Source organism: Sesamum indicum, linkage group LG8 (assembly GCF_026168435.1).
Source record: "Sesamum indicum cultivar Baizhima isolate 11 linkage group LG8, ASM2616843v1, whole genome shotgun sequence".
Lineage (NCBI taxonomy): Eukaryota > Viridiplantae > Streptophyta > Magnoliopsida > Lamiales > Pedaliaceae > Sesamum > Sesamum indicum.
Window position 1 is genome coordinate 320,695 of NC_142664.1, and position 27,334 is coordinate 348,028.

Below are 27,334 nucleotides of genomic sequence, written 5' to 3' on the forward strand. Positions count from 1 at the left end.
AGAAAGGAAGATAGGGATTAAAGCGTCAAGATTCGGTGAAGATTGATGAATAATAATTCAGGAAAATGACATTTGATTAATCGCCAGCTGGGACTCTCATAGCAAGCTAAGGATCCACCAGATTTCCATTTGACTTTGGAAATACTTTTTGATGGACTGTAATTTTTAAATAATTCAAAAGCCTTACTTTTGTTGGAATTCCTCACATAATCTTAAAAATTTGGAAAATTTTCATTATTTGTCTGTGTGGATTAAAATAATTTGTTCTTCCTCACCTCAACTATTGAAATATAACATATCACCCATGTCACCTTATCAATCAACCTCCCAAATTACCCGTTTTCCCTACCCCCTCCCCACCAAACCCTAGCTCCTTATTGCCTACCCACCACCTTCCCAGGCGATGCCACATTGTTGCTCAGATTGGGGGCAGCAATGATGCCATTATCCCCAATTTAAAACTTATGGCAGCCATCCAACCAATTGACTAAGAATGTAATATTCGAATAAATATAAACTTCCATAAAATATAACAAGAAAATAATTGAGAAGAGGGTGAATACACAAAGGCTCCTCGGGCTCAAGTACTCTTTCATACATTTATTTTTTCAAAAATAAAATGAAACAGTACATCAAAACTTCTTCTTTTAAAAAATACTAACATATGAATATTGGCAAAAAAAACAAAAGAAAGAAAGACATCCTAAATTAGGTAATTTATTTTCCAATAAGAAATAGGATGATGAAGGCGAAAGGATTGGAATAAGCATGAATATGTTATATACATACAACTATAGTAATGTGATGGATCTATTGGTCGAGGAGGGGAGTCCACTCTAGTTCAAGTTCCACCTCTCCAGATTCTACATTCTGGAGCCTGAGCCATAGGTCCTGCTTCACCTTCCCAGCAACAATGTTCACAGTGCTATCTTCTATAAGAGCATTGTCATATGATTTCAGCCATTTCCCAATCTGCATGTCTCCAAACATTGTAGCATCTCCAAACGCCAATGCCGATGTTATCATTGGTTGAATATCTATCTCCGCTTCCCCCATTATATCATCCGCGGAGAACATGTCGTGATCATAAACTTGCTGGACACGGATTGCATGGGGGAGCATCAGCATTCTCTCTTTTAGTTTTTTCGTGATTCATCAAACTAGTTGGAATACAAGGGCTTACCAGTTTTATCGAGCCGTAATCTTGTGGAACAGCAAGATCAAGTTCCTCATTCCACACAGGATTCAGATTGCTCGTTACCACACTTGTTTGCACTTTCTGGAAACTCAAACAATGGTTAGACGTAGAGTTAAAAAACATATGGAAAATCATGCAAGAACAACTCTTTATTGTTGTTAATATTTTTTTTCCCTCTTTTATATTCCTTCATTTTTTAATCAAATTAGTAACTCAAATGTGTTTTGAACTTTTTCATTTCTCTGACTAAAGCAAGGAAACACACCAACCTGCTGGCCAAGCGTCAAGATAATATACGGATCACTAGATAGCATATCTCGAATTGCTAAGTTTGTGCCCTTAAGTACTCTAACCTTCAACATCCCGATAAATTCCGACACGCCATTCTGTGACGATGTTTGGCATTAGCTTCACATGTATAAGATAGTAATCCATGAGAAGCACCAAGAACCCAAAGAACAAATTATATCACCTTGATGAACTGTTTTATAATAAATGATTCTTCACCTCCTATAACAGCAGTCATTTAGCAAAACTAAGGAAACCTAGACTACTGTCGCTATTGAAATGCACATCCACAAGTAGAAAACAGTTACCATTAGTGGAATGGAGTAAACATGTCTGGAAACATACCGCATTCATTGATGATACTGTTTTGTTATCCATTGAACCCTTCCTCTCATTCATTTTCTTCCCGGATAAACTTGCTTGTAAGGATTGCTTTGAGGAAGGACCGGACTTAATACGCAGGCTAGGTTTTAAAAATTCTTGAAGCTCATACTTAGACCTGAAAAGAACAAACAGAATGAAATGATATCCTGCAAAAACTTATGCCGTGGGGAGTTGGAAGAATAAGCAACTGGTGGAAGACAAAAAGCAAGAAGTAAAGTGCAGTAGCTGAATAAAAACAAAATGGAAAAAACTTCGAGAGTGACCAACACAAATCGGAAATCAACAATTGTCGCATGTTTCCATTTTGCTTCACCTAATATACTTTGTGCGCTCATCGTGGGGAGCATCTGGTCTTGGCTTTTTCACCCCTTCAGGAAGATAAGCCTCATAGATAGAATTTGCAGATGCATTTCCACCAACCTCCATCATTGCATCAATTTCATCCTCAGACCATTCATCCAATGTCACAGACAAAACCTGCAGGATAGAAGATCATGTGCTAAAGAAACAAGAAGCAGGAAGGCTTCTCACTCATGGAGAGAGTCCTGAAGCAATCACCTTTGAAATATGCGTGCCAAGGTTTCTGTGGACAGCACAGCACTTCAAGCATAAAAAAACTCCAATATTTGATGATCTGAGAAGGCATAAATAATTGAAGCACAGAGGGGTCATACAACCAAAAGCTCTTTAAGATTTAAAGTGTCAGCATTGATAACCTACTAATGAAGAATAGAGAAGAGGCAAAAAGTGGTAGGACTTACGCCCATTTTGGGTCTGGAGCACCACAATCTGCACATAAACGATTATCACGTTGAACCAAAAGATCCTTCAATCTCTTTTTACCTGTACGTTTTTCAGGGACCAAAGAAAGGGTTGAGCTGACACAAATTGAAAAAAATTGAGGTGCGAAATTCAATTGAAAGCTCTTAAAAAAACATGTACGAAGTATATTACTCAATAATTTTTCCTACTAAATTCAAGAAGACATAAAGGCTCACCTGAAGATGGTCTCCCCAGGGCAGATTGACGGTGGCTCATTGCTCCGTTTCCGCTATGACTATCATTCAACTAAACTAGCCTTTATTAAGAACCTGCACAATTATCCACCAGAGGATTGAGCAATGCATTTTTTGAAGAGATTGTGGAATTTACCCTACAAGTAAGCTAAATTTCAAAGAGAAAATCCTTGTAAAGCATCTTATCGTTTTACACGAAACAGTATTAAGCCATTTTTTCTTTTAACAAGAAACCGTATTAAGCCATTTCTTGAATGAAAAACCAACTTTACTGAAAGCTTAAGCAAATCCAGAATGAGACAAGCACAGAATAATCAGCCTGCAGAATTTCAAACCTCTTGTGTGGTGCACATCGTTCTTGACGTGCAATACAAAATATATTTAGAAGAAGAAAGAATCACTCTTGACATGCCATGAAGGACCAAGAAATGAAATTACTGAAAATGCCAGAAGAATGGGCAGATTCAAAATTTTCTGCAGCAACCCGTTTCTAGAAACCAGAAATTCGAGCGATGACTGGAAAATGAAAATGATCTTGAAACATGCAGAGACATCAGTATAAAAAAAGGTTGAATCGAAGGGGCTTCATATGGGAAGATTATAAGAGACTGAAATGCAAATCATTGCCTCTGATCTCGATCGAACAGAAAGAAAGAATCACATCATACATAAACATGATTGAATAGAATTCAGATGAATGCATAGTTAGCATAGAAAGATCTGGAAAAGAAGAGTTGATAGAATAGTTACCCTTTTCTTTCCCCGATTCTGGAGAATTGCTGGTGGCTAGTTGGAATCAGGAATGGGGGAGAGAAAATAATATTGGGGTGTTGATGGATGGACAGGAAACGGGCCGTTTTTATTTGATTTGAAATCAACGATAACAACTTCTTTTTTGTTATTCTTTTTCTTTCTTTTTTGGATTTTAAATTTATCCTTTTTTTAGCTCAAACCTTTTCCTCGCACCCTTCCGGAAAATATCTTTTAGGATAAAATGCATTTCCCCTTCCATAACTGTTCTTCCTATAATAATTACTTTTCTTAAATTAATAAACCCGTCATGTATATTATTTTCAATTTATTTTAGTATTTTACAAATTAAATCATCACCAAATTATTAACTATTTATTTTTATTACTAAGTGAAAATTCTAAATTACAACGAGAGTATAAGTTAATATATATATAAATATATATAGTAGATACACAATAAATATAGTATAACGAACAACTCATATATGCTTCTTAAAAGAAATTGACAAATATATATATATATATATATGCTTAACCAGAAGTTAAATATTTTTAGAAAAAAATATATTTTATCATAAATTTAAAAGAAAATATGTTAAAAAAACACGATATGTAATTAGTCAGTTTTATCTAAAAGAATAAATAGTTAATAACTTAATTTTATTAACAAATTAATAAGACCTAGTCATGCTAATACTGAAAGGGGAAACGATGTAAATTACTTTGTTTTCAAATAAGAAAAAAATGTTGAAATTTGAGCATCTTATTTATGATATGCTGCAAGTCAGACTCATATGTTTTGCAGAATTATATTAATTATCAATACTATAATTGGCCAAGACATGTGATAATAATTTATTCAGGAGCTCATATCCAATAACTGATCAGAAACTACCTGCTGCATCATATTACAAATACAAAAACTAGTCTAACTATAAAAAGCCAAGTGCATTTTCATTGGCAGAACCAAGACAACTACTGAAACATGTTCACACGCACATACACAAAGAATCGTAGAGCAGAAAGGTCTTCACACAACATCCATGGGTTCTTTTAATTTCGTTCATGCCATCTTCATCATCAAGAATATATAAAGCACTTGTGGAGTTCAACTTCAGGTTGCCAATACAAGAAGAAGAATGCTGAATTAACTACGGAAGAGGTTTCAATAAAGCGGTTCTCAATAGACTTCAACATGCCATTGTTTCTTCTTCTTCAGTTGTGAGAGCTTCTCATCCCAGCTTTCTCCTCTCTGCTCGGCCACCCTCTTCAATGTATCTTGTATGCCCGGCATCATCCCCTTGAGCCCACAGAAGTAAATGTGTGCCCCGTTATCCAAAAGCTTGAAAATTTCATCACTGTACTCTTCGATTTTGTCCTGGACATACATCTTGCCTCCATTTCTGTTCTTTTGTTCTCTGCTAAGAGCTCGGTCATATCTGAAATTGTCTGGATAGTCTCGGAGATACTTGGAGAATTCGTCGTCATATAGAAGACTGTCACTGTTAGCGACCCCAAGGAAAAGCCAAGCGAGGCCACCAAACTTGAATGTGGGAACATTCTCCATGAACATACGTCGAAGATAGCCTCTAAAAGGAGCCACGCCAGTGCCTGTGGCAATCATAATGTGGGTGGCATTTGGGTCATCTTCAGGCAGAAGCATTATCTTACCAGAAGGACCTGAAAAAAATTGCACAAGATTATAAGAAGGGTCCTGTAAAATTAATTTTCCAAACAAATTCTGGGAGATTTTTTTTTTTTCTTCTCCTGAGTATGACAAACAAACATGGATTTTGAAAGTAATTTGCATATAACGTATTTTTCATAGCTCAAAGTAACATATATTAACATCTTGAGGTGTCATCTTAACTCATGGTCTTACCTGTGATCTGGACCTTGTCACCAGGCTTTGAATCACATAAAAAGTTGCTGCATACTCCTTTTTTTGAAGGGTCTTCTTTTCCGGTCTCAGGATCGTAATAGACAGCACGTCGAACACATAAACTTGCTGTCTTGCCATCAAACAAGTCGCCATACCTAGTAGATGCTATAGAATACAGTCGAACATTGTGCGGATTACCAGGCTTTTTAGGATTCTCGCCCTTAGTGAAGACACAGAAAAATATCAATAAACTGAGTCGGTGAAGGTACTGCAAATTAATATATTTAGTTTACATCATGAGAACAAAACCAGTTCATAGACAGGAACTACAGAAAAGATTACAGAGAATAATAATTTAATGTATCTTCAATTCATTTTGCATATCAGATGACTAATATTTTCTCCAAGCTGCCATCCCTTTCTTTTCCAATCAGCATTTGTTTACTTGTCGAAATTAAATTGAATTATTAGCCAAAAATATGACATCTCCAAGCACAATGTATCTCAGCAGCACCCTAAAAGCCACCTCCACCAGCACAAAACTCAGCAAAGAAATTCAAATAAAAATACCAGGCTTTTGATGTTCTAGAATTATAACAAGAGTTGCCACAAAGGAATGGTTGAAAAAGTTACGTGTACCGAACATAAACTCTATTAGAAGCAGAAAAGGATTTAGAGAACATACAGGAGGAATGATTCCATAACTTTGTCCTTCCCAGTAGGGAACATTGCCACCATGATCGATGACAATGTGACATGTCTCTCCAGGAGCTTTCGGACCAACAAGCCTTTCTACAGAAACTATAGTTCCTGTATAAGGTTCCTTGTTCTTGTACAAATGCAGTGGTGGGTCTTTTGCATCTTCTAAGCTTAAAGGTGAAACTGCAACCTTAGGTTGGCTGGCCTGTTGCACTGACATGCAAACCACAGGTCGACCCCTTGTCCGTGAGATTGCAATTTTAAAGTCCAAAGATAAGCGAGAACTCCATGATTTGTCATGGAATGACACATTATTGCTCTGCAATACAATGAGACTCAATAATTATTAAGAACCATGAGACCTTAAAAATATAGTTATCAACATTGACCCCTGATATTCAAAAACCGTAATAACTTGTAAAGATAATAGTTAAAGCAACTATTGAGAACCCAATGTAATCCACATACCTACAAAAGCTCCTATTGACACATCTTAAAAGTACAATTGAGAGGCAGATAATTAAAGAGAAAAAAAAAGGAGAGAATAATCGGCGACATACACATAAAAGTGATTACCAAAATGTTAAACCCCACGAACAATACCATAAGGTTATTCAACTGACAGGAATCACCAAACAAGGTGATCTTGACTTATCAGAAACCAAATGTACAGGTTTAAGCACAAAAACTCCTACTAGACCTGGCCAACAATTAGATCCCTGTTCCTGGCCCGTGAAAGCAATGTGATATTAGAATCCAAAAACAGCCAGGTATATCTCGTATGCCTCTTTACGAGCTTTGTAGGAGAAGGTACCACGTTGCCGATGTACATTGTATTACAAACTAACAAGAAATGCATCGAAAAGTAATTAAAAAAAAGAAGAATACATGAACTCGTAAGCTAATTTTTAGAGTCAGTAAATAATACATATTCCCAATTGTTTCATTGAACAAAGTTAAATGGGACAAAATTCAAAATTGAGTTCAATAACGACAAAAGAATTCCAGGACCATCTAAGCAGACATGATAGGAAAGAACCAAATACTGTGATTAACATCAGATCACCACATCAGATTATAAAAGAACACGAATCTTGACATGAGAAGTAAAAGGGCCAGGATGATGAACCTTAAACACGGATTTAGGGAGAGATGTATCAGCGTTGATAGAGACAGCAACTGGGACCTGCGAAAGAAAAAAGGCGATAAAAATCACAGAAACGGAAAATAACAGAAAAACCCAAGAGTTTAAGGGTTGAAGTTTACCTGAGTGATGGCGGAATGAGCCATGATTGATTGGGTAATACTGGAAGAATAAGAAGAAATGAAGAGGGGCATCTGAGCTTGTGAGTTGAGGAGTCTTATACTAAATTATTAGTGAAAGTAAGCTGGTGGGGGGTGAGAGAGCCTTTGGGCAGTGGCAAAGGACAGATTTTGGGTCTTGGGTGGTGCAGACCTTACCTGTACCCCCCTCTGTTTCTGTGCCATTTCTTCGGGTTTTCCACTAGCAACTACTACTCCGTCTCTCTTTTCCAACTACTACTACTATTTGTGTTGCCCAATTTTATTTTATTATTTTTACAAAATAATGTTTGTTTACTTAGACTTTTCTTGATTTGATATAAAAAATAATGGATTTATGTTAGATGTTGGAGGTCTGTTAAGTCTCAATATAGATTTAACAACTATAAACTTGTTGAAAATAATATCAGAATTATAATATATAAATATATATATGTCTTAAGTTAGAAGGTTGGTTGGGATATAGCTAAAATTATATCTACTATACGGAAAGTGCATAAATAATAGCATTGGTATGTTTTAAATGATTTAATTTTGATTGAACAAGTTATTGTGAATGACTCGAATATATAGCATGCAGATTTAGGAATGTTTATGTTATTAAAGTGATATTTAAAAACTTTTTTTAAGGTTGTTACTAGGGGTGTAAAGATGAGTCCTACATTATAATTAAATAAAGTATGCATATAATAATAATGTTGGTAGAAAATGATAATATTAATATAATGGTGTAGATTGAAAGTGAAGTCTAAAAATATGGATTTGTGTTGTTTTGACTTTTGATGAGAGGGTCCATTTGGTCATGGACTGGCCCACTTCAAAACGAAGAAGCCCAAATGATATGAAAAGCCCAAAAAGTATGGACAGCTTTGGGTTGGGTAGGTCCAAACACCCACAGCAACATTACACCTGGTCCCTGGACCACCATTGAGGGCGTCAGATTCAGATCCATCCAATTCCCTTCACCTTGAGCTTGACTTCAGCCCCCGCACTTTGATTTATTATTAATTAATGAATATTCTCACTTACACACCTGCCCACCTTTTCATCTCTCCCAACCACGCTTTCAACTCTGCGCTCGGCGCACCCAACAGACTAGTAACAATCCTTACCCCTCTAATTCATCAATTCCATGATCCCTAATTCTCGAAAATTTCCCCCCCTTTTTCACATGATATTATGTGAATCTAATAAGTTTCATTAATTCGTTCCTGTTTTCCGAACGTTACTTTTTAATGTTCTGTTTGGATGAATTTATTGTGGACATTTTAATGGAAACTTATAGATGCAAATTTCCGTTGAATTCTTTTGCTCTTTCTGCCAAAAATCAAGCTGATCCAATTCGCCTACTTTATTGCTCTTTCCTGGGCAAAATCAATCTGATTTCATGTAATTGAAATTCCGACGGAGCTAACTGTTTCTTCTAAATTCTTAGAAAACCAATTTGTATGCTTGGATGTTGTTTTTTGTTTTCTGTTGTTATGTGAGTCTAAAGGTTAATTTCCTGCTTGCCGAGGCACTATCCTTGTAAATGAAATTCCGGTTTCTGCATTATCAGGTTTGAGTGCATTGAGGAGCATTATGACATCCTCTGTTCATAGCCTCTCTGGTAATTTCATTAACGACTTCCATATGCGTCTGCAAAGTATTTCTCTTGTTTCTTTTTACTGCACCTCAAATAAACGAATGTGAATATAACAGAGTTTGAGACGGTAATTTGAAAAGAGAAAATCAAAGGCTATGCACATACTCTCAGATGCACCTACGTTTTTTGTAAATACAGTTCCAACACTTGTTTTGTATTGTTTATTCCTTATGCTTATATTTCCCGTGTTGTCCTTTGTGTTAGTCTTGATTAGTTAATAAATGAACGGTTGTCAGATAACAGCGAGACTGATGAGCAACACAAGGGCAGAGACCTCCCTGCCTCTCCATCATATGGGATGTCTCATCCTGGTATTGCTTTGCCAATGATGCACTATGTGGCGTCTTCTCAACTTGGACTTGGAAATGTACTGTTATTTTTTGAACTCCCGATCTTTTACTTATCAGTTTCACTTTTTACCACCTACATACCGTGCTGAACTGAAAAGAATCCAGGTTATAATTTTGTTTGCAGTGTCCTCTGTTTCTAAGTTTCTTCCTTTAATTATACACGCCTACTGCATTGTTATTGCATAAAAAAATCCTGGCATTTTTTCTCAACAGTCCCCCTACAGATTCTTTTGGAAACTAAAACCCTTTTCATTATTAAATAAGAATGAATTATGTATGGTGCTGGTTGGGTCATCTGTGTAAGAATAAATGAATTAAGTTGCCATTCAATTTCAAGAACTGTATTAGTTGCCCTTCTGAGATTGAGCTGGCATGGTAAGGTCATTAGTTACTTGTTTCCATATTCTCGCAAGGCACCTGATATCTTGCGTGATGCAGGCACAAACTGCTTACCCTTATCCAGATCCTTACTATAGAAGTATATTTGCTCCCTGTGACACACACCCTTATCCTTCGCAACCTTATGCCCCTCGGCCTATGGTATTTTTCTGCTAGTACTTTTAACTGGAATTTCCCAGAGGTTATGAATGTTTTAAATATAACACTTCATTGACTTAGGTTAACCTTCAGTTAATGGGAATCCAGCAGGCTGGTCTCCCTTTGCCTTCTGACTCAGTTGAGGAGCCTGTCTTTGTCAATGCAAAACAATATCATGGCATCTTGCGGCGACGTCAATCACGTGCAAAGGCAGGGTCAGAACATAAACTTGCTAAACCTCGAAAGGTATTAAATAGACATTGCTTGTGGATCTTAGCTGGGCCGTTTTGTTGGGGTTTTTGTTGCTTGCCTCATTCAAATTGCTCTGGGTTAATATCTAATGGCAAGTCAAATCCCGTTTATTTAGTCCAACACATTCTTCACCTCTAGCAGAAAGAATGCAATTAGCAATGAAGAACTCATGCTTTGGAGTATTTGTTGTGTTTTCAAGTTATGATTGGTTCTAGGGATGCCATGCAGTAAGATAACGTAAGAGCCCAATCAATCGTACTGACCTGTTCTCCTAAATCTCATTCTGGCACTCAACAGAGGTCAAAGGATAAAAATGCTAGACCTTTCCATGGCTCATTACACTTTTTTGATGCTTCAGGTTGTGTACAAAATACGTCCAGCTTTCCTCTCACCAAGAAGAAGATACCATAACCCTTTTGCCCTCAAACACCTTGTAGTTATGGTCGAGAATCTTCTTAATGTTTTTGAAATAAGGGAAAAGGGAACTCAACATCAGAAACCTGTAGTTGATTAACTAGCTTAATCATGATTCTTTATTGCCAAATTTATATATGAGAATTCTGCACTTGATAACTTTTGCAGCCATACTTGCATGAATCTCGGCATTTGCATGCAATGAAAAGAGCTAGAGGAATGGGAGGTCGGTTCCAAAAGAAGAATGAGAACCAGCAGAAAGACGTGGAATCGAGTGATAAATCACAGGCCAACTTTAACCAGAACTAAAATAATGATGATCCCGGCTCTTCCTAAAGTGCCTCCTGAACATGTTCATAAATGCAAGTCTTCATAAAAGGACTGCACTGATTTTGTGGTCAGTAGGACTCAAGTTTTGGTTCTGAATGTGTACATCTAGTTACAGTTTTCTGTAGGGAACTGTAGGGGTTCCACAAATGACGAATTTTGAAATTGATCTGTTAGTCATCCATGTTCTCAATGAAGTGTAACATTAGCTCCTACCTTGGGGTTGCCGTTGATTTAATACACCACCTTTTTGAATTTTACTTTGGCAAGTTTTAGGAATCCAGAACAAGTTGTGGGGCAATACATTGCATGACTTGAATCCATTATTGGGAAGATAGCCGTTGTATGAAACATGTTTGCCGTATCCTCAAGTGTTGATATCCTGGTAGCGTGTGCAGCCTTGACATGAGAAATATGTGGATTTCACTTTTGTTTGAAGCATTCAAAGCTTTTTGTGGGGCTGGTGCGTGCTGTAGCCTCAGAACTCAAGTTTCTAAAGGTGTAGCATGACCTCGCATACTAACAGAAAATAATATTAAGACCGCCAATTGCTGCATAATACCATCATTTGCGGTGTGCTTTGCAGGAAGGAAGCGACATGACCCACAAGCTTCATCCTACAGAAAATTACATGGTCCTGCAGTATATGTGCTTTGCAGCAAATACAGAAAATCATTGAACAGCTGCGAATTAGCTACAGAGAAGTGTATAAAGACGCACATACAATGTGACGGCGGTCTTCCAAATGTAATCCCTTCCCTCCCCAGCAATTCATGCTTCAAATTTGTCAGAACCCATCAGCAAATGTCAAATCTTTTTGCTGTCCTCTGCAATTACATTTGATAAAACAGCATAACAAAGAGACGAGACAAGCAATGGATCTATGTCACAGCTAAAATAGACATTCAGACAAGAATAGCTAGTCCCTCCTTTTTTGGAGGTATACCCGTCTTGTTTCCAGGAAAGGCATTGCGTGATATGTCTACCAAGGCTTTGAAGCTGTATGGCTCGTGCATAGATAATTCAGATAGAACTTTCCTGTTCAACTGAATGTTCTTCTTCGTTAGTCCGTGCATGAAATTTCCATATTTCACCTATCAGGCAAATGAGTATTACAAGAAAGTATCAGTCTCTTCTGCTTAAGCATCAACCTCAAACATACAATAACAGGCCTAACTGGAATAATTGATTTGAATGCGAAAACCAACTTCTACGAGGCATCGCTTTGTTTCTAGCATCATAACATGTCATCAACAAATTCATTGCAAGTCATCTACAACCCTAACTCCAGAGGCCACAGGAAACAACCATTTCATTCTGTTAATTCACGATTCATATACTCACCATATCATTAGTTCCAAATTTCATTGACTTCCCTCAAAACCCATATCTATCCAGGCCAAAAAGATGCCTTATCTGCCCTACCCACATAAACAGACAAGCTAAAAATTCAACCTTGACAAACAACCTATTCCAAATTCACTCACATAACACAACCCATAATTCCAGATAAATGAAGAAAAACCACAACAATGAATAACAAGCTCATAGTTTTCAGCGTAAGAAAGGAATCAATCAAGAAAAATGAAATGAGAAAACAACACAGGCAAATAATTTAAGATACAATGGAAAAAATAATGAGAAAGAAAAATAGAGAGAGCGACGGACTCCATGGTAGCGAGTGCCCGCGTTGATACGCTGGATCCAAAGGGAACGCATATCCCGCTTCTTGTTGCGGCGGTCTCTGTAAGAGTACTGAAGCGCTTTCTCCACTCTCTCCCTTGCAATCCTTATACAATTCTTCGCCCTTCCCCTAAAACCCTTAGCCAACTTCAACACCTCCTTCTTGTTCATCTTGACCAAGAATTCTTCTCCTTCTCCCTCCGGTACAGAAATCTTAAGGGTTTAGCTTTAGACTTGGTGCCGATCTTAGTTAGATGCCGCAGGGATGGGTTCCTTGGAACGTATCAAGGCTTGTGAGTTTGAGTTCCCAATTTGGTTAACGGGCTCAGCCAATGGACTTCTTCTTATGGGCTTATTCTCTTTTATGAAAGTGACAAAAGGTCGAACAAATTTAAGAATGAATGAGAAAGCAAAAGAAAAGGGTGAATCATGCATGGACATGGTGGGGCTTCATTCTTGAAGTAAGCTCAACTAGTCAACTCACACACACTGAGATAGTTAAAGGGGCCCTGGCCCGGCTCTTTATACTGTAAAATGACTTCCACTTTTCTTTAATTTGTTTTGTAAAATAAGGCAATGGAGCTGTTTTGCTGGACCTGTCCCCTTTGCGGGCCTAACTTTTCCAGCCCACCGGATAGGATGTTTTTTTGCAAATTTTATTTTTCATCTTCCAACCCATTCAATGTGTATAATTTTCTTTTTATATTAAATAAAATAAGATTTATAACAGAAAATCTAATCGGCGGTCCACCTCCCCAAACCATCACTCATTTCCTTCAAACAAAGCTAAAGAAGAAGAAAGATACGTACCCAAAAGCACACAAAAGATATGCGTAAGTATAGTAGCTACCCAGCGTTATATATACACACACACAGAATGGGGGAAGGGTTTCAGCATCATGATCATGTCTACCTACGCAGACAAGCCAACACCAAATCATCACTCTCTACGGCATCCACTCTTCTCTCTTCTGCTCTAATCAAATCTCTCTCTCTCTCTCTCTCTCACACACACACACAGCGACACTTTATATAATGCAGGGATTTACTTTGCGTGAAACCTTTTTATGAAATGTCAACGTAGTGAAAAATCACGCAAGTCAATTTGATAGCATTCTTCCGAGTGAAGGGATGCATCATAGATAGATAGATATATGCACCTTTCCTGTGTCATAAACGAATTGTTTGCAGGATATATAGATTAAGCCATGCTTATTAGTAGTAATCACCTCACTGGAGTTGTGATTTCAAACTCAAAATCAACTTCAAACAAAAACACCACCTTTATTTTTATTTTTACTTCCGGCACAAAAAGCAGCGCTTAGCCGCTTACCACTGTTTCAGTTCTTGGTGGGTAAAACCATGTGGGTCTGGGCCCCAACACATTATTTCCAAGTCCGTAAAATGGACCCTACTTTGAAATCCAATTTCCACGGACCCATTTGACAAACCGCCCACTACCCATTTCAAGATTCTATGATTATCGGGTATCCGGTGCAATCTCACCCCTCCCGCCGCTGCATTAAAGATCCCAACAGCGGAACACACCACACCTCATATCCCTGACTTGTTTTGTTCTCAGTTCGACTATAGGTATAAGTTATAACCACAGTTCTCTACAATCGCCGTATACTGAAGTGTATCTACATGTGATTTTCTGTCATCATGCCTTCCTTACATGTGTCATTGCCTGGACATGATCTATAGGTGCATACCGCATACATGCACGCATGCTTATACACAAGTTCCACATCCATAGTCTCTCTCTCTCTCTCTCTTTAAAAAAACACTAGAAAAATCAAGAAAAGAAACCATGAATGATTATACTGTGACAGATGAGTGAGAAAATTGTGGATTTAGGTAATTGAGAAAATTTCCTTTTCGTTTTTGGCCCAAGAGTGGAAGCTACTGGGTTAACAGCTATAAGCTCCGTTTCGCCTGAAAAGTAAAAAATTCCCTGCCAGTCTTCTGCTTCCAATAAAGCCGTCCATACTTCCCATTTACTCTCATCAATCGTTTCACTGTTCTGTATATTTCAATTACAGCTTTCTTTCTTTGCAGAAAAAGCTTTTCTTTTCCGATTTCTCATAAATGCATATAGAAATAGTATGATGCTTATAAAGCTAGTGTTTGAATTGATAAAACGGAAGAAAAAAAAGCTGTTTTGTTTATGAGCTGTTTCCTTTTCTGTGGGTTGGTTTTGTAACTTCATATCCTCTCTTGCTGCTCTGTGTGTTTCCGTAGGTATGCAAGTAAGTATATACGGTACTATCCTTCTCTCTCTCTCTACATTTCACTTTCTCTGAAATCCTCGAGATTGGTGTCTAAGATAAAGACCAGGGAACCTCTTTTCATTCTTTTTCCATCTCCTACATACCTCTCTCTCTCCTCCACTTCTCGCAATCTGCTCTACTCTTCTCTTGTGAAAAAACAAAAATCCTTTTCAGTTAAAAAAAAAACTCAGTCTTGATGAGTGAGAGAGGAGGCTCTCTGTGAGAAGAGAGCCTGCCTGTTCATGCAACCGCCAAAGCCACTATTTTCTTCCAAGAAATAAACTCTGCTAAAGATTTCCGTTAAGTTTGGGGGTTTTGCTGCTTTAGTAGAATGGCCCTTTGTATGCACAGAGAGAGCAACAGCAAGCAGCAGCAAATGGATGCTAGCAAGTATGTGAGATACACACCGGAGCAAGTGGAGGCGCTGGAGAGGGTTTACGCAGAATGCCCGAAGCCTAGTTCTTTGAGGAGGCAACAGCTCATTCGGGAGTGTCCCATTCTTTCTAACATTGAACCTAAACAAATCAAAGTCTGGTTCCAGAACCGCAGGTATATATGTATGAAAGGTGGTCTGCAGTTTTTGGTCAGATGGATTTTGGGTTTTAGGCACTTCTGCTTCTCCTTTCTTACTTGAAAAGATGAGTTCTTTCAGGAGCTCTATAGTGCTTTTCGCATCAATGTTTTTTTTTCCTTTTTTGTCCTGTTTGTAGTCTTCTTGAGTGTTTTTGGTAAGAATTCGGTGCATGTTGGTCTGTCTCTTTTTGGTTGTATGCTCTGTTGATGTGTTTGAGTTCTTTGCTTTTCTTTCAATCAATCAGTTCTATTTCTCTGGAGGACCAGTTCTGAACCAAAAGTATTTTATGTTTATCTCCTCCTTTGTGTTCGTCCTCTTTTCTGTACTTCATTTGCTTGTGCAATCCGCTCATTTGTGCTTTATGTTAGACCATGTGAGAGAAACAGAACCCTTCTTATATTTTGATCTTGGAATCTGTACTAGGAGAAAAACTAGGGGAACCTATTATGTGTTTGACTATTATTTCTCATCGCTTCTTGATATATGTGCACTCGGAGGAAGACGTGTGATTCGTAAAAATTCTTGATATATTTTACACAATCTTTTTTGGTTGAGATTCTTTGTTATCTCTCTTATACCTCGTCGCCAGTCGTTCGCTCATGAAATCTCTCGGTTGATAGTTTCATGGCTGATCATCCTACTTGTAGATCTTCATCGAAATATTTTAGAGAAAATGGACATCGGCTTAGTTTCTTCTTTAACGTTCAAAATAAAGAAATCTATTTGGATGTTTTATGGTTCACTTTTGTAGCTTCTTAAAAATGTCTTGTGGACAATGCCCTCTATCATGTCTCTCTGAAAGAATTCTTTTTCTTTATTTGATAAAAATATTTTGCCAAGTATTCTTGCTGCTTATCAGGTAACTTTTTTGCTTGTTTTCTTGTTTCTGCTATTTCCTCCTATAGGCTATATGTACGGTCTAATCGGTGTGCCGTTGGATATTCGTCATCTCTAATAATCAGAACTTGAACAATGCGAACAGTTACTGTTTGAAATCTCACATTTCTTTCCCTTTCATGATTTTAAGTTTTTGATCTGGTTGACTGAATTTACCATGTCATAATTGTCGCTTATGGCTGTCTGTTTTGCCTTAAACCTCAGCAGTTTCCTTGACATTATACTGTCAATAATATAGTACTCCATTTTGTATTTGTAGATGCCGCGAAAAGCAGAGGAAGGAAGCATCTCGTCTCCAGACTGTTAACAGAAAGCTTTCGGCTATGAACAAGCTGCTGATGGAAGAGAATGATCGCCTACAGAAGCAGGTCTCACATTTGGTTTATGACAATGGTTGCATGCGTCAACAGCTGCACACTGTAAGTTCAATTGTACTGCTGATCACTGCCCTATAGCTTTAACTTTCTCTAGTATCATGCCATCTCTTGTAATGGAATCTGATGTCTACTTTCTTGGCATTTCTTGTTCTGTTTACACCTGAATCTATCGTTGTGTATTAAAACAGGTTAGCACAACAACCACTGATACCAGCTGTGAGTCTGTGGTAGTAAGTGGTCAAAAACAACAGCTAAACCCAACACTTCAGCGTCCTCAGAGGGATGCTAATAGCCCAGCTGGGTAATTGACCTTATATCACCTTTAATTTTGACCTTAACATTGCTCTTTAGGCTGCTGGCCAAACCAAGTTTATCCATTTGTTTATTTGTCTCCTTTTATGATGTCTTAGTCTTCTCGCAATAGCTGAGGAGACCCTGGCAGAGTTCCTTGGAAAGGCTACTGGAACTGCTGTCAACTGGGTTCAGATGATTGGGATGAAGGTTAATTTTTTGAACGCCATTTTCCATTTTCTTTTTTGACCAATGTGGTTTCTGGTTCTAATGTGTTATTTTTCTATGCGTTTAGCCTGGTCCAGATTCTATTGGCATCATTGCTGTTTCCCGTAATAGTAGCGGAGTAGCAGCACGAGCCTGCGGCCTCGTGAGTCTTGAACCCATGAAGGTGATTTTTATTGCACATTTTCATCTGATGTCTGGAGAATCTTCCTTTTCTAGCACTTCAGCTTTGAAATTATATCATTTGCAGGTTGCTGAAATTCTCAAAGATCGTCCTTCTTGGTACCGTGACTGCCGTTGCCTTGATGTAGCTAGCATAATCCCTACAGGAAATGGGGGGACGATAGAGCTCATTTATATGCAGGTTTGTTATCTCTGTGAACTGCTGAAATATACTTGGCCTTGTATCATGCTCATACCAAGACCTTCCAACTCATGCTCTATATTTCTGCCTTAGACTTATGCACCGACAACTTTAGCAGCGGCTCGCGACTTTTGGACTCTGAGATACACTACCAGTTTGGAAGATGGCAGTCTTGTGGTGAGCTAGTCATATACAGTTTCTTTACTTTGTTTTAAAGTGTTTGATGAACTTCATTGGTACTGTTTAAAGCAGATCATTATTGCAGTTGTCAACAGACTTTTAATTCCTATTCTTATCCTGTTGCATCACCTTTCTTTACCATTGGATTTTATTGCAGATTTGTGAAAGGTCATTAACATCTTCCACAGGTGGTCCAAATGGACCTCCTGCTGCTTGCTTTGTGAGAGCTGAAATGCTGCCCAGTGGTTACCTTATACGCCCTTGCGAGGGTGGGGGCTCAATCATCCATATTGTTGATCACATTGATTTGGATGTAAGGAGTTATCTATCTATGTGTTTGGGCTTTATTTTTCCGGCTTCTGCCCTGTAAGTTCACTCTTAACTTGTTTCAGGCGTGGAGTGTTCCTGAAGTTTTAAGGCCACTTTATGAATCCTCCAAAATCCTTGCACAGAAGATGACTATGGCTGTGAGAACTTTATCCTTTAAGCTTGTTATGTTTCTGCATATGTTTGTTTCCTCATGACTCATGAGCAACTTACTGCTCTATGTATGTTCCATTCAGGCCTTGCGGCACATTAGGCAAATTGCTCAGGAGACTAATGGAGAGATCCAGTGCACTGGTGGTCGCGAACCTGCCGTTCTTAGAACATTGAGTCAAAGATTGTGCAGGTGAGAGAGCTTAGCTTGTGAACAGAATGCAGATATAACGACAGAAAATTAAAACAATAATAATAATATTAATAACTAGTTAGATCGCTTTCTCATGACCTTCCTATGGATTACAATATTTAATAGTTACCGTAATATCCATATATATTTCTGATTTTTTGTATATTTGGTGAATGACTCTTAGGGGTTTTAATGATGCTGTCAATGGATTTACCGATGATGGTTGGTCTATAATGGGCAGCGATGGGGGGGAAGATGTTACAATTGCCATAAACTTGTCCCCCAGCAAATTTCTTGGTTCACAGTTTAACACTTTATGCATGCTCCCAACTTTTGGGGGAGTCCTCTGCGCACGGGCATCAATGTTGCTCCAGGTTGGTTTTGGTTAATTATTTACAAAATTGAAATATACATTTTATTAATGAGTTTTTGACCATCCTAAATCTAAATTGCGTGGTCTTCCTGATCTCGCATGAAACAAAGAAAAGAAAAGGTCTCTTTCTGCACTCTCTCATCAAAAAAAGTAAAGGGAGATTTTTTTTTTCTGCTCCACTTTGTGATTTTGATTAACTGTTTGCATAATTTGGTAGCATTTGTTATTGTGTCCCTATATGGTACAGAATGTGCCCCCCGCTCTGCTTGTTCGTTTTCTGAGGGAGCATCGCTCGGAGTGGGCTGATTATGGTGTTGATGTTTACTCTGCTGCTTCTCTTAAAGCTAGTCCTTATGCAGTCCCTTGTGCAAAGCCTGGTGCGATTCCGAGTAGTCATGTTACTTTACCTCTTGCACAGACTGTGGAACATGAGGAGGTTAGTTATTTATTAATAGTAGCCTCATCATTGTATCAAAGTCTACATTTGCTGCTTTGCTTCTCTGTTTTAATTGCAACATGATATGCTAAATTTAGTTCCTGGAGGTTGTTCGTTTGGAGGGTCATGCCTTCTCTCCGGAGGATATAGCTTTGTCTAGAGATATGTACTTGTTACAGGTTTGGGCATTACTGTTCAGATTCATAGTAGTTATTTTCTGTGTGCTTTATGTCAATGGTATGATGTTGATTTTCTTTAATGTAATATTGCAGCTATGCAGTGGGGTTGATGAAACAAATACTGGTGCCTGTGCCCAGCTCGTCTTTGCCCCTATAGATGAATCATTTGGTGATGATGCTCATATGCTCCCTTCCGGATTCCGTGTTATACCTTTGGATCCTAAATCAGTTGGGTGACACTTCTTAAAATTCAATTTGCATATGCAGAATGTTTGATGATCACTAGGAGATCTCCAAGCAACACGAATTCTTGATGCATGCTTGCGAAAGTTCTTCAGGCCACTCTATTTTGTGTTCCCTTAAAAGTTTCCAGCTTAGGATCCTGCTATTTTCCCCTTTCTGGGACTGGTGTTTCACATATAATTCAAAATATTTGCTTGTTAAACACTGCTGGTTATGGGATGCAGGATGAGCCAGCAGCAACTCGGACATTGGACTTGGCTTCCGCTCTTGAGGTCAGACACAGTGGAGGTCGTCCACCTGGTGAAGTCGATACAAGTAATCAGAATCTTAGGTCTGTTTTGACCATTGCTTTCCAGTTCACTTTTGAAAATCACTATCAAGACAGTGTAGCTGCTATGGCCCGTCAATATGTACGTAGTATAGTGGCCTCAGTCCAAAGAGTTGCAATGGCAATTGCACCATCTCGACTTAGCTCCCACATGGTACCTAAGCCACTTCCAGGTTCTCCTGAGGCTGTGACATTGGCACGTTGGATTTGCAGGAGCTATAGGTATTGATTCTGTATTCTTTCAAACTCATACTTCCCATGAAAATAAATGGAAACTCATCTTTGGTACAGCCCAGCCCCAACCATGAGTTGGATATAACTTATGCATGTTTGAATTGCTGTGATAATATTACATCCCTCAAAACCTGGCAACAATTTATCCATCATGTCGACTACTGAGAAAATAGTCCGCATTATACTGTCTCAATCATTCAAATTCTCATCTTCCAGGGCGCACACTGGGGGAGAGCTCCTTCGAGCTGATTCACAAGGCGGTGATGCAGTTCTGAAACAACTTTGGCACCATGCTGATGCTATTATGTGCTGCTCCATCAAGACGAATGTTAGTGACTCCCTTATTTTAGTGTGTTCCTATTCTGGATCATTGACGCCTTCGAGAGGCGACGCAGACTGATAGATCTCCTTATATTTATTTCAGGCATCAGCAGTTTTTACATTTGCAAACCAAGCAGGCCTCGACATGATGGAAACGACTCTGGTGGCCCTTCAGGATATAATGCTTGAGAAGATCCTAGATGAAGCGGGTCGTAAAATTCTCCTTTCTGAGTTTTCCAAGATCATGCAGCAGGTAACCCTAAGATTCTTTAGATAAAAGCAATATTGCTGAGAAGGGTTCATTGCTGTTTTGACAAGGAGATATGGAAATAAATTTTTTGACTATCATTTCATTGATTACAGGGCTTCGCCTATTTGCCCGCAGGAGTGTGTGTTTCGAGCATGGGCCGGCCGGTCTCTTATGAACAAGCTGTTGCATGGAAGGTTCTCAACGACGAAGACTCCAATCACTGCCTGGCTTTCATGTTTATGAACTGGTCTTTTGTGTAACAAAATAGAAGTAACTAGTCATCCGACTGTTGCACTAGTTGCAGGCCAGGATCTTAACTTTATTGTACGCTATTTTGAACCTTAATTATGAGATGCCTACTATGTAACAACTCTATGAATCAAAGCATCCTGTTTATGTAATTTGTCTCCACATCTGAATCTTTAAGTGATATATTTGTGTTCGATTCTGGTATGTGAACCTCAAATCTGCAGCAGCATCTATCTGTGCTTCTGTTCTCCATTTTGTGCTGTCGCCAATTGGATTCTTGAATTTTGATTTTAAGGCTGCTATATGTATATGTATCACTTTGGAAAAGCAGATATTAAATGTATGATGTAATGGCTGTGAGGGTTCAGAGTCAAAGGTCAAAGCGACGGGACAGAGTGCAGAGGGCCTGACCGCATTAAACCAATGCACTCTCTGTGTGTCCTGAAGCCATTACTGTTGCTGTGTTGTCTGCCCTCTGATAAACAGAGGATACCTTCACAGTGCTCTTCCCTTTGGTCGGTTTCTCCTGCACCACCACAAGAAGTGCACATGCCCATAGTAATAAATCTCTCTCTCTCTATCTCTCTCTCTCTGTTGTGTATAATTTATGTGAGAAGTGAGAAATTAAATAAATGCCCCCGCGTGTGAGTGAGAGAAAGGGAAGTGCTGTCAACTTTTTGCGTCTGTGGAGTGTTGTGGCTGCTTCTTTAATGTTGGTTCAGACGCCGCGTGCGCTTGAAACCTCTTTTCATGCTGTTCTTCTTTCAATGCATTTTTAAAAGTTTTGCTTAGAATCTTGTTGGGTTTTCCAATGCAATAATTGAGACCCTTCCTGTTGGGGATTTCTTGTCCTTCTTTTCTTTTCTTTTTCTGGTTTTTTTGGCAGTTTATGTGCCCTAGACATAGATTAGTAGAAAGGAGAGAGAAAAGATCTGTTGTGTAGAGGAGCGGGCTAGAGATTCATTAGCATAAATGTTTATATACGATGATGATGAGGATGATCCCTTTTGACCTACTCTTCAGTTCCTGCATGCACTGTGTTCTGTGGTTTCTTGTGGAAGGATGATTTGAATTAAATGGGGGGTGGACTTTGGGGGGAGTGGATTTTCTGACTCGCTTTTGCTTAGACTGTTATTTTACCTTATTTGTATTGGCTCTTTTAGCTGTCACTAAATGTTGAAGATATTTTGAAATTGTGTTTTATCGATTAGTATGGCACAATTTCACCAACATGAAATAAGACTGCACAATACATTGCGGCAATACATCAAGAGTTTGAAAACGGATTGGGGAGAACAAACTGAATATTGAACATAAGAAGAGGTTGTGATTTTTGCTTGTAACTGGTAAGTGCCTTTCTCCCCTGTACAAGAAAATGAATACAGCAAGAAAGGAAAAAGCATCATCATCAGCGGCCCATTTGTTAGCAAAATTGTACAGTTGCAAGTTACACTCCATTCTTTTTAACTGATGGAGGCCATGACAATCTCCGGTGGGTCGTGCCATCAACATAATTTGAGTCCCCAACTTCACTGCTTACATCATCTCCTTCTTGCCGCTCACTGCTTTGCCTTCTCAGGGTTCCAACAGCTAAATCATCAAAGCTTGATTCAGTTCTCCAAGGTGGAGGTGTTACGCAATCAGATTCTCCCATTACTCTTTGAGAGGAATGCCCGACTCTCAGTGCTTGAAGCTTGGCAAATGACTCTCTCATTGCAGTCATAGCTTCAAAGAATCGCGTGCATGATGCCAAAGCAACTGGAATTGGACGTAGCATTTCCTATATCGGAGTATAACATGAGTACAGGATTGCATTTAATTTAAGGTAACAAAACTTATTGTAGGCTCCAGCAGTCACGGATTTATAATGCAATGCTACTGACAAAGTATTACCAAATTTCTTAACTATTTAACACCAGAAGAACATGGCAAGCATACAAAACAGACTTATGAGATAAATATCAAGTTTTATTTTAATTGTCAAGTACTGATACTTTAATCAGTCACAAGCCAATGCTTCAATGTTATGTGTACGATGACTTCGCAATGGAATGAACTTAATCAACTTTTCCTCCGATCCTTCCCTACTTTTATGTGCTACGACATGGGTGCAAGGCATTTATCTGGATACCATTACAGTAACCAATGAAATGCAGCACCCTCTTCCTGTTCCAAGTTGATACCCCTATAGGAGCCAGATTAGTTCTAGCATTTTATTTTACATGATCATTGAGACATTTCAAGCTGGCACTAATCTTATTTTAATAGTAAATTATGCATACAACGTTCTTTTCCCACTGCTTTTCATCATAAATCGGTGTGAAAAATGCAAGAATCACATTTGACCAATGCATTCAAACATCAAGGGACAAGTATGCAATTGCATCCAAAGGTCTTTGTGGTGTAAAACTCATAAATATGCAGGAGACCTGTAACTTACCCCCCATACTGTCGGTGGTTCTTTAAAGTTCTGGCTCCACTGAAAATCAGCAACAGAAGCTGTCAAGGCTCCATAATCACTCGCTGCCTTCATTAGCAATTCTGAGAATTGTTTCTGTATGAAATAAGAACAAGAAAACGAGTATCACAGATATCTGAGTCATTTTCAGAACAGTTCATCACTCAACTGAGTAATCCTCAAATAAAATCTGATGAACAGCAAACTAAAAGAATTTTATCTTGTACTGAAAATTAATCACTAATAAAAACTCAAGTTACAAGTTACCAAAGTGGTATGAAATTATGAAGGACATCTAAGCAAGCATTAACTTTATGGAAATAAAAGTGACAGCATAAGGAGAAAATAGCATTATCCTAGCAGGACTATGCAATATTTGCTGACAGACTCTAATTGAGCATCAATTAAAGCAACCGGACTTGTAAGCTTTTCTACACAAGTTTCAACAGTGAGGGGATCTAACAGCTTACAACATGCATTCCCTAAAAATTGTTTCAATAAAAATTAATCGAACTAGTAAGCTGTGAAAACAATGCAGAGATATTTGTATGAAAACAAGGAGAGTGCATGTACGGGTATGTAAAATCTTACACCAGTAGAAATGGAATAGAGTTATGTCATTGAACGTCTACCTGATACTCAGCTTCCACAGGTATGCAATCCAATGAATAAGGTTGCTGGAGGCGAGCTATAATCCGATCCTAGAAAGCAAGTACATAAGTTAAAAGGGCTATACATATAGATGAGAGTAAACATAGCGTGCAAGAACAATCAGAAAGGAAAACATTCAAACGGCAAGAAAGAAGCTATGCAGTACAAGCACCATTCACCTCTAAGAACTATTTAAGCTCGTTCCTTAATGAATAAATTTAGATAAGATATAGCTCCATCGAACTCCATTCCAAACTATCTATTAACAACACAGGCAGCATTCAACTTAGTTACCTTATTTTGAATGACATCTTTCAATATGGTTGTGATCCGAGCTAAAGTTTCGATCTTCTTCTCCATTTCACTCACATGCGTCAAATGAGCAACATTCTTGTCCTCCTAATAGTTCCACAAACAATCACATAGAGTTTCAAAAACTACCAGACAAAACATATATCACTCAGCAATATACAATCAAGAGACCAACAAAATTTTACAAATGCCTCAGGAGTGATTAAACATCATCATAGAGAATTAACAACTGATATGAACTGCATCTGAAAATCAGAATGCATCACCTTTCTGCCTTGAAGTTCCACTTGCAGATCCGCGATTTTTCTTTGTACCGCAGTCAATTCTCTCAATATCCTTATCAAGTCATCCCCCTTTTCACCGGAACCGGCTGATAAATTCTGGATATCTTCCTAAGAGAACAAAGTCAAATTAAAGCTCACTATTAGCACAGCAAAAACTCGAGATCGAATAAAGTCGCAAATAATAGTATGCGTATATATGGACTCGGAGTAGGAAGTCATTGATTAGGGGGACCTGGGAAGGAGGCGGCGGGACGGAGAAGCCGAGATCGGCTGCGATGGAGAGAGCATCAGACATCCCTCCCACTCTCCGCAGTGGCTTCTTCCCCACCCATGTGGTGTCGCTGCCCATAGACATTATAGGTTTGGTGTCTGTTTGAATGAACAAACTAGGATTAAGGAGAGCAGCGGCGGCGACGGGATTGCCGGCGCCGGAAGAATAACTGCGAACGGGAAATGATTGGAGTACTTTAAAGTTTCAAAATTTCGAATTAAAATGGTAGCTGCCACGGTGGCGGCCGGATTGGGAAAGTGTGACAGCAGGCTGACCAAACGGGTTGCGGCTTGACCCGATCCAACACCCGCTCACTTTAGAAAAACATGAAAGCATAAACAAACAAGAAAAATATAATATTGCAATTTCCATCAGAGTAATTTATAATATTAATCTCATATATTCTGAAATAGTTATATTACTCCCATAGTCAAATTTACAACGGTGGAACTAAACGACTAATATTGACTATTTCAAAAATTAATATATTTGGATATTAAAATTACAATATTTTCAAAACAAGATAGTATAAACTATTTAAGCCTTAGAATCTTATTTTCCTTGTTTTTGATATTATAGACAACTACCTAAAATTAGATAAAAAATCTGTTTGAATTTGCAAATATATGGGCCTCATTATTTTAAATTTTGCATGTACACCATATAATATTAATAATAATGTCTTTGTATTGTTAACATTTATTTAGTTTATCCAAATTTGTTAGTTTTTTATTTTCTAAATATAAAATTTTCCTTCTATTTTGAAAATTGATTGAAACTTCAGTTGTGTTGCATTTGTGATTTCTATACTGTATAAATGAAATTTAGAATATATAAAATAAAAATAACTACAATCCCTTTCCCTGAATTTGGTATAATTATACGTAAATTTTATGCATTTTTTAAAATTTATTACTCGTAAGGTTTACTTTCATATAACAAATAAACCCATTCGTTAGTCAAAATTTATTGAATTAGTTGATACTACTAAAAAAGAAATTGATATTTCATATTAATTGATTTATTATTAACTTATTATGTGTCAAAATAATTTTTTTTTAACTAAGCCACTCTTATAAAAGTGAAGATATACCTTTTCACATACACTAATGTGTGAAGATGATAAGGATAATTTAGTTCTAAAAAAATTTATTTAACTTGCAATAAATCGGTAATAAATCAATCATAGATAAATATAAAAATTTATCCTAATTCTTTTTTAATATCAATAAATTTATTGAATTTTGCTACAAATGAACTTATTTATTAGACGAAAGCAAATATCAGGAGTATTAGATTTAATTTTTTAAACTATGTAGATCTACATGTGATTACGTTAAATCTTGGGGAGGGAAGTGTAATTATTTCTAAAAAAATAATATATTTATAATTAATAAATTAATTATATTATTAATCATCATAAATAGTCATTGACCAATAAGAAGTTGACAAGTTGCTTGAAGTTTTTATTATCAAGATATATAACATATATTTTTTTAGGGCAAATATTATTGATAGTCCTCTAAGTTTTGATGTTTTACCATTTTTGTCCTTGATTTTTAATTCGTGGCCGTAAAAGTCTCGATTGTTTTACCATTTTAGTCCTTTAAATCAAAATTTTAACGAAAAGTTATTTTAAAAAATTAAGTAGAAAAACAATAAAATTTGATAACATCATAAAGGCATTAAAAAAATTATTGCAAATATTTGAAACGAAAAATGAATGGGAGCTAATATTACAAGTTTGTGCAAATAATAAATTTAGGATTTTAGTGTATTTTCCTTAAAATACGAAGTTAAATATTTTGTGATCCATATGTTTGGTATGCAGAGAATAATATATATGAAGTAATTATTTAATTTTTCCACCATTTTTCATTTTTAAGCTGACCCAAAACAAAACAATAAGAAACATTGTTGAGAATTGAGAAATATTCCAAACCCTAACTTGAGCCCCTGAAGTGAAAACCCTCAATTCTTTCTCCGCCGCACAAACTCATCCAAACCCTAAAGAGTTGCTCTTTAAATCCTCCAGAGTCCAGCTCGCTTTCAGTCATTCTTCTCTCTCGTCCTGTATCTTCTTCTTTCTCTCCGCCGGAACCTTGTGAATCATTCATTTACTACTCACTATGTTTTGTCTTCTCTACGGTTATTTGTTATGATAA

At 37.6% G+C, this 27,334-nt stretch overlaps 6 protein-coding genes across 15 annotated transcripts; 2 read left to right on the forward strand and 4 right to left on the reverse strand.

Annotated features, from left to right (window-relative positions):
- Positions 1–556: 556 nt before the first annotated feature.
- On the reverse strand, positions 557–3,792 carry LOC105167260 (ADP-ribosylation factor GTPase-activating protein AGD12). The gene is made up of 9 exons (XM_011086900.3): positions 3,637–3,792; positions 2,869–2,961; positions 2,632–2,713; positions 2,429–2,504; positions 2,184–2,347; positions 1,832–1,985; positions 1,468–1,584; positions 1,184–1,279; positions 557–1,095 (listed from the first exon to the last, which is right to left on the reverse strand). Exons 2-9 carry the CDS (start codon positions 2,906–2,908, stop codon positions 811–813), a joined length of 1,014 nt encoding a protein of 337 aa, XP_011085202.1. The 5' UTR covers positions 2,909–2,961; positions 3,637–3,792; the 3' UTR covers positions 557–810.
- Positions 3,793–4,469: 677 nt separating this feature from the next.
- LOC105167261 (ferredoxin--NADP reductase, root-type isozyme, chloroplastic) lies at positions 4,470–7,724 on the reverse strand. Its single transcript, XM_011086902.3, has 5 exons — positions 7,486–7,724; positions 7,349–7,405; positions 6,206–6,538; positions 5,521–5,740; positions 4,470–5,318 (listed from the first exon to the last, which is right to left on the reverse strand). The coding sequence occupies exons 1-5, from the start codon at positions 7,555–7,557 to the stop codon at positions 4,819–4,821; spliced, it is 1,182 nt and encodes a 393-aa protein (XP_011085204.1). The 5' UTR covers positions 7,558–7,724; the 3' UTR covers positions 4,470–4,818.
- A 765-nt stretch (positions 7,725–8,489) lies between these two features.
- On the forward strand, positions 8,490–11,759 carry LOC105167263 (nuclear transcription factor Y subunit A-7). 6 transcript variants are annotated; one of them, XM_088883422.1, is made up of 6 exons: positions 8,490–8,619; positions 9,080–9,130; positions 9,403–9,533; positions 9,955–10,056; positions 10,162–10,299; positions 10,888–11,306. In XM_088883422.1, the coding sequence occupies exons 2-6, from the start codon at positions 9,103–9,105 to the stop codon at positions 11,026–11,028; spliced, it is 540 nt and encodes a 179-aa protein (XP_088739548.1). In that variant the 5' UTR covers positions 8,490–8,619; positions 9,080–9,102; the 3' UTR covers positions 11,029–11,306. The 6 variants fall into 6 exon arrangements, with proteins under 6 accessions (XP_088739548.1, XP_020551303.1, XP_020551300.1 ...); XM_020695644.2 differs by lacking the exon at positions 10,888–11,306 and adding an exon at positions 11,633–11,759 and having other exon boundaries at positions 8,525–8,910; positions 10,135–10,299; XM_020695641.2 differs by having other exon boundaries at positions 8,529–8,910; positions 10,147–10,299.
- LOC105167262 (uncharacterized) lies at positions 11,632–13,057 on the reverse strand. 4 transcript variants are annotated; one of them, XR_848242.3, is made up of 4 exons: positions 12,715–13,057; positions 11,993–12,140; positions 11,771–11,873; positions 11,632–11,697 (listed from the first exon to the last, which is right to left on the reverse strand). XR_848242.3 is itself a non-coding variant. In XM_020695646.2 (3 exons), the coding sequence occupies exons 1-3, from the start codon at positions 12,898–12,900 to the stop codon at positions 11,854–11,856; spliced, it is 354 nt and encodes a 117-aa protein (XP_020551305.1). In that variant the 5' UTR covers positions 12,901–13,057; the 3' UTR covers positions 11,632–11,853. The 4 variants fall into 4 exon arrangements, 2 of the variants coding, with proteins under 2 accessions (XP_020551305.1, XP_011085205.1); XR_016066731.1 differs by having other exon boundaries at positions 11,771–12,140; positions 12,715–13,055; XM_020695646.2 differs by having other exon boundaries at positions 11,632–11,873.
- A 1,115-nt stretch (positions 13,058–14,172) lies between these two features.
- On the forward strand, positions 14,173–21,374 carry LOC105167264 (homeobox-leucine zipper protein ATHB-14). 2 transcript variants are annotated; one of them, XM_011086905.3, is made up of 18 exons: positions 14,173–15,551; positions 16,733–16,892; positions 17,039–17,151; positions 17,261–17,351; positions 17,437–17,532; positions 17,617–17,730; positions 17,824–17,907; positions 18,068–18,223; positions 18,303–18,377; positions 18,474–18,580; positions 18,765–18,954; positions 19,201–19,389; positions 19,488–19,568; positions 19,662–19,796; positions 20,036–20,361; positions 20,590–20,701; positions 20,798–20,947; positions 21,058–21,374. In XM_011086905.3, exons 1-18 carry the CDS (start codon positions 15,334–15,336, stop codon positions 21,202–21,204), a joined length of 2,544 nt encoding a protein of 847 aa, XP_011085207.1. In that variant the 5' UTR covers positions 14,173–15,333; the 3' UTR covers positions 21,205–21,374. The 2 variants fall into 2 exon arrangements, with proteins under 2 accessions (XP_011085207.1, XP_088739547.1); XM_088883421.1 differs by lacking the exon at positions 14,173–15,551 and adding an exon at positions 15,931–15,949.
- A 1,040-nt stretch (positions 21,375–22,414) lies between these two features.
- Positions 22,415–25,463, reverse strand: AUG2 (HAUS augmin-like complex subunit). Its single transcript, XM_011086907.3, has 6 exons — positions 25,131–25,463; positions 24,881–25,006; positions 24,597–24,701; positions 24,284–24,352; positions 23,634–23,747; positions 22,415–22,973 (listed from the first exon to the last, which is right to left on the reverse strand). The coding sequence occupies exons 1-6, from the start codon at positions 25,251–25,253 to the stop codon at positions 22,641–22,643; spliced, it is 870 nt and encodes a 289-aa protein (XP_011085209.1). The 5' UTR covers positions 25,254–25,463; the 3' UTR covers positions 22,415–22,640.
- Between the last annotated feature and the right edge of the window lie 1,871 nt (positions 25,464–27,334).